General features: G+C 29.0%; 1 protein-coding gene across 6 annotated transcripts in view; it reads right to left on the reverse strand.

Moving 5' to 3' along the window:
• Nucleotides 1-17,149, reverse strand: part of LOC123264899 (RNA-binding protein Musashi homolog Rbp6) — a 348,561-nt gene that overhangs the window by 4,372 nt on the left and 327,040 nt on the right. For all 6 annotated transcript variants that reach the window (XM_044728425.1, XM_044728424.1, XM_044728423.1 and 3 more), the window contains one exon: nucleotides 16,352-16,435. In XM_044728425.1, coding sequence (XP_044584360.1) covers nucleotides 16,352-16,435 — 84 coding nt within the window. The remainder of the gene's footprint in view (nucleotides 1-16,351; nucleotides 16,436-17,149) is intronic.

A 17,149-nucleotide genomic window follows, 5' to 3' on the forward strand; every position in this document is an offset into this window, starting at 1 on the left:
TAACAATGGGATTCCTGTTTTCTCGATTGTTCTCCAGGAAGACACGCCCCCCTCCGGGGCAAAGTTTTTTGCACTTTCGACATAATAAATAATAAACAAAGCAAAAATAAAGCTACTAAAGTGAATAAAATGGATAAAATGGATTTACCGGTCCGTATAATTAACATCAGCAGGCATTACTCACCGAAATGACTATAAATACCGGTAATTAATCAAGCATGAGGACAGATGTAGACAATTCGGTCCAGACATTGCGTCCGAAAATACCTACAATGGATCGCCGAAAATAATAACCTCTTGGTTATAAATGACAAATTTAACCCGCCAGTCGGGCCATTTAAGCCGACAAATCTCCCGATTAACGATTAGATTGCTCATATCATAAATTAACGATCGGCGAATCGGCGTAAGGGTGGGAGTAAGAGATTGACAAGAAATTTGGGGAAACTTTAAGACGCACTATGTAGGCCAAGAGTTCATCTATTCCGAGTGAATTTCCAGCTGACGTAAAACCAATCGGGGGTTGGTTACTATATAGAAACCGATGGGAAAACTTGGCCGCTCTTTCTCTCTCTGCTACTTTACTTGTCTTCTATTCGCTAAATAAAACCACTTGACCGATCGAATCCTCATAAAACTCGGACAGTTATCCGACACCCGGAAATTTATCGGTTTTGCCGATAAGGGACGCTCGCTCTTACAAGACAAGTTTTAACTTAAGGGAGCCCTTTTTGACGTCGAGGGTGCAGAAGGTGCTTTTTGGAGGGACAGGCGAAGCAACACATGGTTAAAAGGTTAGTGCAAGTCAAGTATTCCGGGTGGCACTGAAAATTTTAAGGTTCTGTTCATGAATTACAGGTCAGCCTAAGCTACCAATTAGTTTATAGTGAGTTGAAAAATTTATTTTTTAGAGTTAAAAAAAATTTTTAAATTTTCTTTTTTAATAGTGCCGCTTTTTGATTGAAAAAGAAATATTTTTTATCGAAGAAAATTAATTTTAAGAGTTTTATTGTCTTGCATCAAGTCAATTTAATTAATTTAAGAATTTTTCTACTTGATTCAAGTTTATTTTTTTTTTTTTGTATATTTTTAAATAAATTTACTACACTGGGTAGTTAATTGCTGTTATTGATTAAAATGGGGATTAATAGAGTAATTTTTATTTTTTTTTTTAAATTTTAAAAGTTCTATTGCAGATTTTTTTTGGGAAAAAATGAAATTATTGATTTTTTGTTACAGTTTTTGCGGAATAATCAATCAGAAAGAAATTTTATGGGATTTTTATTAAAAATTTAAAATTAAAATACCAAAGCAACTTTTTCTTTTGCAAATTTCAAGACTTTTAAAAATTTTCTAGGGTATATTTTATGAAAAAACTACAAAATTCTTTATTTTTTATTATTTTGTAAAAGTTTTTGCAGAATAATCAATTTAAAAGGGAATTTTTAGTGAAATTTTATAATTAAGACACTAAAAAAATTTTTTTCCCATATTCTTAGACTTTAAAAGGTTTTAAATTCATTTTTTAGAAATTTAAAAAATATTTTTGTCATTTTTTAAGACTTTAAAAATTTTTTTAGGGAATTTTACAGAAAAATACGACAAAATTCTTTATTTTAGATTATTTTATAAAAGTTTCTGCAGATTAATTTATTAAAATAAAATTTTCATTGAAAATTTATCATTAAAACACTGAAAAAAAATTTTTTTTAGCCTATTTAAAAACTTTACAAATTTTTCTTATTGAAAAAAAGACAAAATTCTTTATTTTAGATTATTTTGTAAAAGTTTCTACAGAAAAATCAATTAAAATAAAATTTTCATTGAAAATTTATAATTAAAACACTAAAAAAAATTTTTTCTCCCATTTTTAAAAACTTTAGAAAGTTTTAAAGACAATTTTCTACCGAAAAACTGCAAAATTTTTAATTTTAGACTACTTTTTTAAAAATTTATAATAAATACTCATTGTAATAATTAATTTTCAATGAATTTCAATTAAAAATTCATAATTTAGCGTTTTAAACCACTTTATGAGTGTTAAAAAATTTTTAATTGAATTAAACAGCAAAAAATTGAAAAATTTGTATTTTTATAAAAAGTTATAATAAATAATCAGTGTAATAATTAATTTTGATTAAAAATTCATATTTTAAGGTTCTAAATCACTTTATAACTATTAAAAAAATTTTTAATTGAATTAAATATCAAAAAACGGCAAAATTTAATACTTCCATAGTTAAATTTTTTTTTTCAACTCACCAATTATAAAAATTAATTAAAATTTCTTAAGACTAGTCTACGCGACTCGGATAAAAATTCTATACTAAAACCACTCTAGAATCGTCGTCAATAATAAATATCTTAATAATAATAATAATAATAACACTGGTACGTCTAAGCTACTCTAAAGAGAAGAAACTACAAAAAGAAAAAATCTCCTGAAAGAAAGCAAAAAATTATTGAGTCCTACAAAAATAAATACCTACAACAAGCTTATAAATATAAAGACTATTATTTAAATATAAATATAAATATAAGGTATTTTGTCGATTCGGCATTTATAGTCACTCGAATTCGTACTAAAGACACCCCCTATGAACTAGAGCTAGAGTTAAGTACTTGAGTAAACTTTACAGAGGTTAGTCGGATAACAAGACTCCGCTACTGACTGTTATGTGTCTAACCAGCGGCTATTTAGCTTCATTTAGCTTCAACTTAACTTCTACCTACGTATATACCTATAAACACACACAGATATAAAGTAGACTGTTGCCCTAACCCCATAGTCTTGACGATTTGTTATCTCTCTCGACATCGACCATGGAATTAGAGCCCTCTATAATATAAGAAGACTCCTTCTTAATATAAACATTATTTTATCCTCGAACACTAATAATAACAATAACAAACAGAGGTTAGGTATGGTAAATTACTCGCCGCAAGCTGCCGCCATCTTCGGCTCTTCATTCGCCATTTTGTCGTCTTCTTAGGGATCACCTTGTTTTTATTTATTTTTTAAGCTTTAAATTAATTCGCAATTTTTTTTAATGTGCGAATTTATTTAAGCCGAGTTTTCACTAGAACTACGACAAAATCATTAACATGCGCTTTAGTATTATTATAATAATTAAAGTTAGTCATGCTAAGTCTAAGTTCTAGTGAAAACTATGTTAGGTTTTGGAAAGTTTTAGTTATTAATAGAAGTTTCTAACTAGTGAGCTAGGTTACCATCCAACGTTATTCTTCAATTTTATCATTAGTTACTTTACTGCTAGGAGCTACCGAATTCGAGTTACCCGCCGCGATTTTACCGGCCGTAAGGTTTTTACCCACTGGAAGTATAGAAAATTTTTAATAGTTTATGCACTAATATTCTATGAGATAGAGTTAGAGTTTAGTTTAATTTAAGGCAGGCTTTTAATGCTTGAGCTACGTAATTTCTAGTGTTTTGTGTGTTTTGTGTGATATTTTTTATGAACGCGCCCATAAAATTGAAAAAGGACTAGAAAGTATTAAAGAGAATTTAAAAACCTAGTAATTAAAAAAAAAATTCTTTAAAAAGGAGCTAGGTCACTGAATTTACTGTAGCGTAGTATGAAATTTCTAAATAATTAACTGGGAGCAACAGGGTTCGAATCTTGGGCCAATTTTTTTTTTTTTTTTTTCTATAAAAAGTGTTTTATTAATCTCAGTGAGTATTAAGCAATTTTTTAAGATATAATAAGAATGTTGACTGTAATTATTAATAGATTTACCTATTTAACGGCCAAAAAATAAAAAAAAAGATCAGAAATTATTACAGAGAATTTAAAAATCTACTAATTAAAAAAAAATTTTTCTAAAAAGTCGTTAGGTCACTGAATTTACTGTAGCGTAGTACAAAAATCATAAATAATCAATTGGAAGCAACAGGGTTCGAATCTCGGGCTAGGATTTTTTTTTTTTTTAATCATGAAAAGTATTTTATTATTCGGTAAGTATTTAACAATTTTTTAAGCGATATTAATTGTAATTAATATTAAATTTATCTATTTAGTGGCCAGAAAATTAAAAAAAAATCAGAAATTCTTAAAGATAATTCAAAAATTTACTAATTGAAAAAAAAATTTTTTAAAAGGAGCTAGGTCACTGAGTTTACTGTAGCGTAGTATAAAATTTTTAAATAATTAACTGGGAGCAACAGGGTTCGAATTTCGGGCAAAGTATTTTTTTTTTTTTTTTTAATATAAAAAATGTTCTATTGAACTTTGTGAGTATTTAGCAATTTTTTAACCAACAATACGGATGTTGACTCTAATTATTAATAAATTTACGTATTTAACGGCCAGAAAATATAAAAAAAATCAGAAATTTTTTAAAGGGGTTTAAAAATCTACTAATTAAAAAAAAATTTTTTTAAAAAGGCGTTAGGTCACTGAATTTACTGTAGCGTAGTAAAAAAAATCATAAATAATCAATTTGAAGCAACAGGGTTCGAATCTCGGGCAAAGTATTTTTTTTTTTTTTTTTTTTTTTTTTTTAATAAGTGTTTAAACTCGTCGAGCATTTAGCAGTGTATGAAACAATAACAAGAGTAATAACGAGAAAGGCAAGTGTAATTACTTGTGAAACAATTCACGGTAAGGTGTCTTTATCTGATTATTTAGTTGTGATAGTCTGAGATGCATCCCGGATTAGAAGATAACTTTTTGCCACCCGTACTTCTACTCTAGCCAAGTTCTTGTTTATGATTCAAGCATTGTGTGTATTGTGTTCGGTGTTCATTGAGTTTAGTTTATGCGTTGTGTGCTCTGTTGTGTTGGTACCGGTATAGATGCAGTATAATACACTATAATATAATACAATATAATATAATATAATATAATATAATGTAATAGTAATAGCAATAGTATTGTGTGTGGAGACTGCAAATGTCGTTGTTTGTGTCGGTGTGTCTATGTGTGGAGACTACAGACTAAGGATTACGGTTACCGTCAACACGAGCGAGAACACGAGAACTTGCTCGAACAACGTAGCACTTTGGGGTTGAAGCTTACCGGTGCAACCCCCGCTGGGGCTCACGGACACTCGACCGACTCTTGGCCCCACTGCGCGGTACACGACCGCTCCTACCCAAACACACAACAGACATCAACCCTTCGGAACATTAACAATAACATTACAACATTATAACATTTACGAGCTTTTTATTATATTACTGTTAAGAGTATCCTAATAGTGTATTTGTTTTTATTGTTCTTTGGAATTACATCTCTTTAATTTTATTTTATTTTTAAAATTCTACCTTAAGGGGTGTAACGAAAGTTTTAGTAAAAAATTTTAATTTTTTAATTAATTTAAAAATAAAAATTTTTATCAATAATAAATAATAAAAACATTGAATTAAATGTTAAAATTCAATTTATTATGATAAGAATTTAGGTTGCATTCAACAATGCTTTATCTCTAGGCACATAATTAAGAAATTACCTTGTATCTTGTGAACAATTTAGATTTTTAGAGATATAAGCTCATTTTATTGTTACATTAATCAAGACCTTTCATTTGAATACCCACATCAATTTTTCATATATTTTATATATTTATATATATTATGTATATATGTATATATGAAAAATATATAAAAAATGCATGTGGGTACTTAAATAAAAGCTCTGGATGTGTGTAATATCAAAATGAGCTTATATCTTTAAAAATATCAATAATTAAGAAATGACCTTGTATTTTGTCAACTATTGACATTTTTGAAGATATAAGCTCATTTTAATGTTACATTAATCAAGACCTTTCATTTGAATACCCACATCAATTTTTCATATATTTTATATATTTATATATATTATGTATATATGTATATATGAAAAATATATCAAAAATGCATGTGGGTACTCAAATAAAAGCTCTGGATGTGTGTAATATCAAAATGAGCTTATATCTTTAAAAATATCAATAATTAAGAAATGACCTAGTAGCTTGTCAATTATTAACATTTTTAAAGATATAAGCTCATTCTAATGTTACACTCATCGAGACCTTTCATTTGAGTACCCACATCAACTTTTCATATATTTATATATATCATATATATGTATGTATGAAAAATATATCAAAAATGCATGTGGGTACTCAAATAAAAGCTATGGATGTGTATAATATCAAAATGAGCTTATATCTTTAAAAACGTCAATATTTAAGAAAGTACCTTGTAGCTTGTCAATTATTAACATTTTTAAAGATATAAGCTCATTTTAATGTTACACTAATCAAGACCTTTCATTTGAATACTCACATCAATTTTTCATATATTTTATATATTTATATATATATCATATATATGTATATATGAAAAATATATGAAAAATGCATGTAGGTACTCAAATGAAAGCTCTTGATGAGTGTAACTTAAAAATGAGCTTATATCTTTAAAAACGTCAATATTTAAGAAATTACAGTGCAATTTAACAAAATTCATTATTTAATAAACCAAAATTTGATTTATAGTTCACAAGTTACGGCAGTCACATAGTTAATTTTAATTAGTGCAGTTTAATTTTACGAGATAAATTTAGATTTCGTGATTAAATTTTAAAAATATAAATAAATAAAAATTTTAATAAAATATCTAACTAAAAATAAATAAATAAAATAAATATAATATTAACGGACGAAATGAAATAGAGATTGATGAGTTTCTTCTGCTTTTAGTTTTTTCCCGTTCGTCTCTCAAGCGCACTTTAATATTACGGAAAAAAATTTATTATTTTTCAGATCCAGTAATGCGTTAGATGATACCTGGCTCACAGTTATCACTCGGATAAAAGATGAATAATAATAATATTTATTATTATCCAGCGGGAAAAAATTTTCGTGATTAAAACTTCCTACTTTCAGTAATTAAATTTTGATTAATTAACGATAATAAATAAAATTTTTCCCCACTGGACGCCGGTTATTTATTTTTAATCGATGACGTTATTTATTTGTTACATTCATTTTGTTATAATTAATAATTAATAATTAATAATAAATATTTCATAATTAGTCGTTATAATTATAGAGCTTTTAATAGCGAATCGTATTACAGTGATTTTGCGGTGCGTTGTAACTTATATCACTTAATAATTCAGAGCGACCTCCGACGGACATTTTATAATTATTATATTTATATATATATATTAATTATTTTATTAATACCTTATTTTTAATTATTTGTTTTGTATTTTTCGATTTACAAAACACTCGCGCCTTTTTTTTTTCTTGTCAATCGTTTTTTTTTTTTTTTTTTTTACCGTCTTTGTACTCTATTTATATTAAGGTTTAAAGAACAAATTTTAGATAATTATAAGATTTTTTTCGGGTTAAAACAACTAATTACAACCCTAGTAATTTTTTAATTAAAATTTTTAGGCTACTTTTTTTTCAATATAAAGTTCTGGGTTCGAATCCTGGGCCAAGTTTTTTTTTTTATTTATTTATAAAAACCTTTTATTAAACTCGGTGAGTATTTGGCAATTTTTTAAGCGATATTAAGAATATTGACGGTAATTATTAATAAGCTTACTTATTTGACGGCCAGAAAATATAAAAAAGATTAGAAATTATTAAAGAGAATTCAAAAATCTACTAATTGAAAAAAAAAATTTTTAAAAAGGCGTTAGGTCACTGAATTTACTGTAGCGTAGTAAAAAAATCGTAAATAATCAACTGAGAGCAACAGGGTTCGAATCTCGGGCAAAGTATTTTTTTTTGTTTTTTTTTTTTTTATAGGTGTTTAATTGCTATAATACAAAAAATTATTATAATTGTTTTTTGTATTTTTTATTTTTCAGTATTTGAGGATTTATTTAAGTTACTATCTATATCTTGTAAAATATTGAAGATAGACCAATAGAACAAAAACGTTATTTATAGAAAATTTTCTAAGCTACAATTTTATTCCTATAATTTTTCCCTAAAATTATTATTTTAGGAGTTACAGCCATATAATCAATCAATCTAAAAAAAACGTCACTAAACTTGAAGTCCAGGGATCGAACCCGAGTGAGTGCAATTTTTTTTTTCCAAAAAAATTCTCCAATAAAATAACTTGTAATCGCAGCAATTTCTATCCAAATAAAAGCCGATAAAAAGCGATTTCTAAATCAACAATGACAACTAATCCAATTTACTTGGACTGTACAAAAGTTGGTTCCGCCCTCGGGTTACTTCTTTCAGAAGTACAAGACTTTTGATAGCATCTAGCCGTACCTAAGCTCCCCTCCATCGAGGAGGTTTTCTTCCCCGATAAAATAGAGTACAAGAACGATCAAATTGACCCTCAATATTCACACAGGGCAACAAGTGCGCGAGTTCCAACAACAACAATCTTACGAGTAGCAACAATTTATCGTAGACGAGTGCGTTAACTTTAACTTGTCATTTAATTATTTAATCTGCCAATCTATTCTTGTAATTTTTAATTAAATAAATTAATTAAAGACTAAAATGACCAAAGGAATAAAATTAACGCAAACGTAAACGCGCATTAAAATATTATAATTAATAATAATTGTAAATACAAGCACTTGTTGATAACAAATATAAGCTCAGGACAGATGGTTGATTTTTAATTTATTTTTTTATTCAAACTCGACTTGATATTCAAACGCTCCTTAATATTTGAATAGCTTATTTATTTATTAGCCAATTAAATGAAATTGGATGATGTTTGCTGTTAGATTTTTTGAGGACGGACAGGCATCGTCACTCGAATAATTTGCTTAATGATTGATTTATTGGACGACGGGTACGCAACAAAAATATATATTTGTATAAGTACCTTTTCTTTTTATTTTTTTTGTTTTTTTTTTTAATAATTAATATTAATTAAGCGAAATAATTAAGCGCTTTGGTAATATATAAAATACCTTTTGGTTAATAAATTCGAGAAGAAATTTTGATGGGCGGATCGGAAGGTCTTTTTTGACATTTTAGTTTTTTTTTTTAAACAAGTTTCTCTTCTATTAAGGGTTGATTTTTTTTTGACCCAAAATTTTTGATTTTTCACATTTTTTTTTACCCAAAATTTCTGATTTTTTACATTTTATTTCTTTCTTTTTTTTTTTTCAACTCATTAACCAAAAGTCGGACAAAAAAATTTGGTAAATTTTTTGTAGAGAACGCTCTATAAAAAAGGTCTTATAATTTTTTGATAAATTGAATATTTTAAAAGTTATTTAAGGTCAAAGTTAAATTTGACAAAAATTTGGCTTTTTTGGAAAATTAATAAAAAAATAATTATAATAAATTTTTTTTGGCCGAAATTTTCTTACAAATCTATTAAAATAGTCTTAAAATTTGTAAAATTATGAAAAAAAAATTTATATGACCGAAATTTTGGAAATATTTTAATAAATTTCCAAAAAAAAGTCCAAAATTTAACATAAAGTTTCCTTTTACTTCAAAAAATGATAAAGAACCTTTTTTATAGACATTTAAAATCTCTACACAAACTATTTTAACAATTTTTTTGTCAGTTCCTAATAAACGGTTCAAATTTTTAATATTATGATCAAAATATTGGTCTTATAAGATTTTTTCAAACAAAAGTCGTTCAAACAAAATTAAATTAATAACTATAAAAAAATTTGAACTTTTGCTTACAATTAAAAATTTTGAAATTTTAGCTAAAATATTTTTTTCCAAAAAATCAAGACATTTTTTGTGTAAACTAAAATTCTGACCTACTTTTATTCAAAAGTTTTTTAATAGGACCAATAATTTCGCCGTAATTTCTAAAATAAGCTTAATAACAATAAAAAAATTTGAACCTTTGATTATAATTGAAAATTTTGAAATTCCAGTTAAAATTTTGATTTTTCCAACGAGTTAAGACATTTTTTTGTGTAAAATAAAATTCTGACCAATTTTTATTCCAAAAATTAATCATAGGTCCAATAATTTCGCCGTAAAATAATTTTAAACTTGTAAAAATTTGATCCTGATTCCAAAATAATTTTTTTTTGATCACTTTGATATTAATCCAAATTATTGTGACAATATTTGAGTCATAAATCCAAAAAAAGCAACCCTTCTATAACAATCTTACATTATCGATAAAATGCTAGTCCTACTACAATAATTGTTATAAATTTAGTAAGCAAACAGAAACGCTCCTTAAAGACTAGCTCAAAGATCTTTTGGACAATCAGCGATTAGTTTAACAAAAGATTCAACCCTTTGGCAGTCGGACTGGCAATCAGTCTGGCAAATGCTTGCAGTTGTCCTTAGAGGAGCGTCAAAGCTTGATCAGCTATCCCTATCCTATCACTCTACTTAGTAATGTATTTCATTGTATTTGATTTATTAGCGATAGTACTTCATAGTAATAGTACATAGAACTCACTACGGCTACTTAGTTAACGACTACAAGAGAAACATTAATTTATTATTTTATTTTTTTCGACAGACCGAAAGTTCAATTTTTGTGCTCTAGTCCCCATTTTTCGGCATCCCAGCTTCGGACTGGCCCAAAAATGTGTCGCTTAACTCTAAAAGAGCTTATTTTTTGATTACGACACATGTCCGGGCAGGCAACCAGCCCAAATTGGATTTCCCGAACAACATAAGTATTATCGGATGACCGAAAAATCAAATTTGGACTGAAAAATTCCCTTATTTTTGTAACTCAGTTTGGTTTAATGTCAAAATCTCGTTGCCGGCGATTGTTGGTAGGTAATATTGTTAAGTGTACTTGTACCTAATGGAATGGGGGTAGAGGCAGTCGACGTTTTGCTTGACGGAGGACCATTGAGTTTGCCAGCCATGCGTCTGTGAACATTGTTGTTTTTGCCGGTGAAAATTTTCAAAAATAAAATCAGTTCAAAAATCGCCGCATTTTTTACGATTAATATTTTTATTAATGAGAGGAACGTTGTTAGATTTATTTATATAAGTCGAGTTGGATTGTTTATCCATCCTTTGTTAACAAAACATTGATTTGTATTACTGTTTGTCAATGTTTGATATTTAATAGTTGTTTGTACGGCTGACCAATTTATTGGCGAGAATCATATATGCATAACACTCAATTTTTATGTGATTTTTACAGCAAAAGGGTCCTTGGCTAGATTAATTTATTTATATAGATTTGTAAACTCAAGGGGTAGTATAGTTTCGATTTAGATGCCGAAAGTAACCTTAGTGAGACTCAAAAGTGTCAAAAAGGTTGCTGTCAGCATCAACAATGAGCTCTCAGATCATTTTTATAAGTTTGGGGTGTAATTAGGTTGTTTTGAGCCCAGTGAGTTTAATTTGAGCTTTTTGAGACTTGGTGAGTTGAAGTTTGGGACATTGAAGATTAATAAACTTAATTTTGAGTCGTAATAAGTTGAATTTGAGCTCAATTTAGGTTTAAGTGAGTTTTAATAAGTTCAAATTGAATTTTTTGGGTAAAATTTGGACTCAAGTTGATTTTTTTGAGTCAAATTAGGTTCAAATGGAGTTTAAAAACTTAAATTTGGACTTAAGGAGTCTTAAAAAGGTCAATTTGAGTCAATTAAGTCATAATGAGTCAATTTTGAGCTCAAATTAGGTTCAATTGACTTTGATTTTATTAAAACTGAGTTTTTTTGGGTTCAATTTTAGCTCAAATTGATTTTTTCGAGTCAAATTAGGTTCATATTGAGTTTAATAAATTTTAATGACTTAAATTTGGAATTAATAAGCTTTTAAAAGGTTAATTTAAGTCAATTAAGTCATAATGAGTCAATTTTGAGCTCAAATTAGGTTTAATTGACTTTTAATTATTTAAAACTGAGTTTTTTAGATTAAATTTAAGCTCAAATTAATTTTTTGAGTCAAATTAGGTTCAATTAAGTTTTAATTAATTGAAACCAGGTTTTATAGGTTAAATTTGAGCTCAAATTGACTCTTCTGAGCCAAATTAAGTTTAAATTGAGTTTAATAACTCTCAATAACTCAATTTTGGATTTATTGAGTCTTAAAAAGGTCAATTTGAGTCAATTGAGTCTCAAAAAATTGAATTTGAGCTCAAATTAGGTTCATTGAGTTTCAATGACTTTAAAAAAAGTTTTATAGACAAATTTTGAGTTCAAAATTGTTTTTTTGAGTCGAATTAAGTTTCAATTGATTCCCAATGACTCAATTTTAGGTTTATTGGGTCTTAATTAGTTCAATTTGAGTTTATTGAGTTCAAATTGAGTTTCTTTAGACTCAATAAGTCAAATTGAAGTCCAAAATTACTTTTTTGGGTCTCAATAAGTTCAAAAATTGTTTTTTGAGTCTCAATGAGTTACTTTAGGTCCAACCAAGTAAAATTTGAGTCAAATGAATTAAATTTGGACTTAAAATGAGCTCATTGAGTCTCAGTGAGCTCAATTAAAGTCTAAATTGCGTTTTTTGGGTCTTAATGAGTTAAATTTGAGTTATTTAAGTCTCCAGAAATTCAATTTCAGTTCCAAAAAGTTCAAAAATAATTTTCTCACGCAAAAAATCATCTGAGAGCTTCACAATTTAATATAAGCCTTAATAATTACATTAGGGTAACAATATATACAAAGTTTACACGATACAGCCGACTCAAAAAAAAAATCCGCGAAATATTTAACTGATAAAAAAGTGAGGGGATGTTTACATCGAAAATAATTGTCAAATGTGAACATTTGAAAGATCGAATCGGCACAAAAGTTCCAACAACAAAAAGTTAAAAAAAAAAATAAAACAAACTGATCAATACAATATGATACAAGCGAAAGAAAATTAAACGGGTCGTGTGCGTTCCGATACAACGAATCCACCGATTTAGTTTTCGCATTCGCGTTTCGCTTTCCGCTTTTCGCTTTGTCTTTGCTGGATTTTACTCTTTATTTTATTTGTTTTTCCAAGTTCACTATTTTTTTTCCTTCTTCCTCCCTTTTTATTTTTTATTATTTTTACTAAATATACGCGCAAGCGTCGAATTGAGAAAAAAAACAGAAACGTCGCTTCAGGAGTGTAACGCTCGCGGATTTCACGTTCGCGAGTGGGCGAGGGGAGAGGGTGGAGTGGGGTAGGGAGGAACCGGCGCCACAATAAACCCCCGTCCTGTCACGGTAACGGTAACCGAGGATTTATTGCGTGGCGCAACGGGCGCGTGCACTAACGTGTTACGGTAATGACTGTAAAATACGACGGCACTCTAACTACGCGTACTGCACTATATATATATACATATATGCTGTATATTGTGTGCGTAGTCAAGGTTTTTGATGATTGTGTGTGTAGGTACACGTTACTGCGAAATTCATTTGATAGTAGTGTACTTCACTTGCCTATACGCCGTTTTTACTGCCGGTTATATCTGTATCACTATTATCAGCTTATTGATTATTGCTTCGTTTTTTTTTTATTTTTTAAGTTATTATTACCTGACTTTTTTTAGAACTTTTTTAAGTATTGGAAGAATTTTTTTGCTTGTATATGACATATTTGATCCATATATTGGCCATATATGCCATATGTTGGCCATATATGTTATATATTGGCCATAAATACTGTATATTGAATATGCATGGCATATATGGTAAATATATGGCCAATATATAGCTATATATGGCATATATGGCCAATATATGGCATATATGGCCAATATATGGCATATATGGCCAATATATGATATATATGGTTATATATATATGTCAGGAATGGATATGGCCAATATATGACCAATATGGTCAATATATGGCATATATGGTCGATAGATAGACAATATATGGCAGATATGGCCAATATATGGCATATATGGCCAATATATGACATATATAGTCATATACATGGCAGGTATGGACATCCATGGCCATATATGACATATATATGGCCATATATATGGCATATACATTCTATATATAACCAAAGTATGGCATATATGGCCCATATATGACAAGGCCCATACATAACAAGGCCAATATATGACATATATGGCCATATATATGGCAGGTATGGGCATCCATGGCCATATATGCCATATATATGGCCATACCTGCCATATATGGCATATATGATTCATTTCGGAGCTATTCATTGGACATATATGGCATATATGGCCATGTATATGGCATATATGGCCATGTATATGGCATATATGTCATGTATGGCCCATATATGGTATATATGGTTCACTTTGTAGCCATATATATGAGTTTTACGGTTTCTTTATGACATATATGACTTCTATGTGGCATATATGATCCATATGATCATATATGGCACATAAAAAATTTTAGGTCTCTCTCTCCCCTCTTAAAATTAAAACACCCCATAAAAATAATAACAAATAAATAAATTAAATAATAAAATCCATTTATTTTAATTAAATAATGAAATAAAGTTTAATTAAATACAAAATAAATTTTCGATAAATATAACACTGAAATCAGATAATTATTTTTTTTATAATTCATAATAATAATAAAATCATTGCTCTGAAACAATTCTGTACTGAGCTGAGTAGGACCGAAGAGGCGTGTCACCAGAATTGATAGTACCGAGAAGTCCCAAGGCACCTGAAAGTACCCTCTCTATTTATTTAAATAACTAACTAACTTTGTTAATAATTATAGTAATGAATTAAGCAGCCTAGTGTGTTAACAACTTTTAAATTCACGATAATTACAAGCTAACTGTCCAAAAAATCCTCTTTCTCTTAGCGCGTTATAATTTTTTGGCGCCACGGTATTTCGGACATTGGCGTAGGGCGACAATTTTAGGAGTGGAGCTCTAGAATTTTTGAGGTTTTGAATGATGAAATTATTTACTGCCATGCCTCGTGAACTTTTGTAAAAGGATTTTAGTTGGGATTGGCGGAGTCTGTAGGGGGTAAGCCAATGTCCGAATATTTTTAGTAGCTCAAATTTAATTTTCCAGCAGATAATGTTAACAAAGAGCGTAATTATAAATTACCACGCGAGAAAGAGGATTCTGTGTCGCAGTTGTTAATTCTCATGTTACATACCAATATTAACATTCCGGAAATATAATAACTGTTAACTTAGTAAGTCCGTTCTGCTCTAACCCGCTCATAAAATAACAAATATCTAACTAATAAAAATACAAAATTATATTTAAATTTTACTCATTTCCTCAAAATTTTACAAATTTAATTTCAAATCATCAATTTCCCCTTAATGATGAGAGATATCAAAAAAATGACGTCAATACTTGATAGGAAATTTAATTTCCTAAAAAAAAGGTCTCTTATAATTTTTTCGTATCTTCAATATTTAACCCAGGAATTACAATTTTAATTTCTTAATTTTAAGGACCGTCCTTGAAAATTTCAAAATTTTGTCAGAGTTTAAAACTTAAATTACAGCTGAACTATAAAAGATATCAAAAAAATACAAAGAATACTTTCGATAGCAAATTAAATTTCCTATAAGAAATCGTGAACAATTTTTCCGTATCTCCTATATTAACCCTTCAAGACCCAAAAATCAATTTTTTATCCCCGAAAAATTAAAATTCCCCCCAATAAAAAAGTACAAAAATGATATTAAAAAAAAAAGAAAATTCATAGAAGCATTATATACATAAATCTTGACATTTCCGGCTCGATAGAAGCAATAGGCTCAAGCACTCGACCTAGAATCGCGTGCACCGCAATTAGTTCTTTGAAAAGCCCTCAGGTTTTTCCGCAGCGTCTGCCAATAATTGGGCTGTAGTTGCGCCCTCTATCCGATCAAAACTCAACCCTCCCCTTCAAGAGCGTCAATATCGAGGAGTAAAACTGAATAGTCGACCCTAATATTGATATTAACGGGGATTTTATTTACAAGTGAGCTTAGGAAGCTCGCGGGGGAGTGCAATGACATGTGGACTTACGATATACAAGGTTAATTACCGTTAATAGCGGTTGGTTATGTACAAACGGGTACTTTTGGCGATATTAATCACCTCGGGTAGCGGTGGTTAATATAGCGCTCAACAGAGGTCGATTTGGGTAAATTCGTTGGTCTGAGCTCAGACTTGGTTAATATATTAGTTATTACAGCAGCAGAAGTTTTGGTATTAATATTATTTATATTAATATTATTGATAATATCGGTAATAGTGATAGTGATAATAGCAGCGAGAGAGAGAGTGGTTGCTAAGTTAGTTCACAGAGGCATGGCGTTGTAGAGGTGCTCCAGAGTGGGATGGTAGAAGAGGGCTGTTGGGGCGTTGGATTGGGGGGTCGGGTGCCCGCCGGAGTGGGTGGGGGCCGGCTGTATGTGGTGGTGGTGGTGGTGATTCAAGTTTAGGTGGTTTAAGGGCGCGATGTGCCCCGCTGTATTATGCTGGTGGTTAACGTGGTTAAAGCTAAGATGGTTACCTGCCGTCGCGTAGGGTAGTCCGAAACTAGGATACCCTGAGTATGTACGTCCTGCTGCGTAGGCGGCGTAGGCTGCTGGAAAACCTGAAACATATTGAGAATATTGTTAATTTTTGTTTGGGAGTTTTGGGGTTAAGGGTTAGAGATATGGAAAAGTTGTAAAAATTTTTTGATAGGGAATTTTATTTCTACAAAAAAGGTTTCTTATAATTTTTTTGTATTTTCAATATTTAACTCAGAAGTTGCAATTTTAATATCTTAAGGACCGTCCCTAAAAAGTTTAAATAAGTGATTAAAAATATTATTTTGGCTCAATGATAAGAGATATCAAAAGGATGATAAGGATACTTTTACAAAACTAACAAAAAAATGATGAGGATACTTTTGTATCTTCAATATTTGACCCGGAAATTGGAATTTTAATTTTAACATTTTGAGGGCCGTCCCTAAAAATTATAAATAAGTGATTTTAAATTTCTATTTTGGCTAAATAATAAGAGATATCAAAAGGATGATAACGATACTTTTGTATCTTCAATATTTCAGAAATTGCAATTTTAATTTCTTATTTTTAAGGATAGTCCCTAAAAAGTTTCAAAAAGTGATTTTACATTTTTAAATTATTAGTTTGGCTAAAATCGAAGAGATATTACAAAAATGATAAGGATATTTTTGTGTCTTCAATATTTAACCCAAAAATTGAAATTTTAATTTCTTAATTTTAAGGACCGTCCGTAAAAAGTTTAAATTAGTGATTTTAAATTATTATTTTAACTGAATGATGAGAGGTATTAAAAA

The sequence above is a fragment of the Cotesia glomerata genome, linkage group LG5, assembly GCF_020080835.1.
Source record: "Cotesia glomerata isolate CgM1 linkage group LG5, MPM_Cglom_v2.3, whole genome shotgun sequence".
NCBI classification, from domain to species: Eukaryota; Metazoa; Arthropoda; class Insecta; order Hymenoptera; family Braconidae; genus Cotesia; species Cotesia glomerata.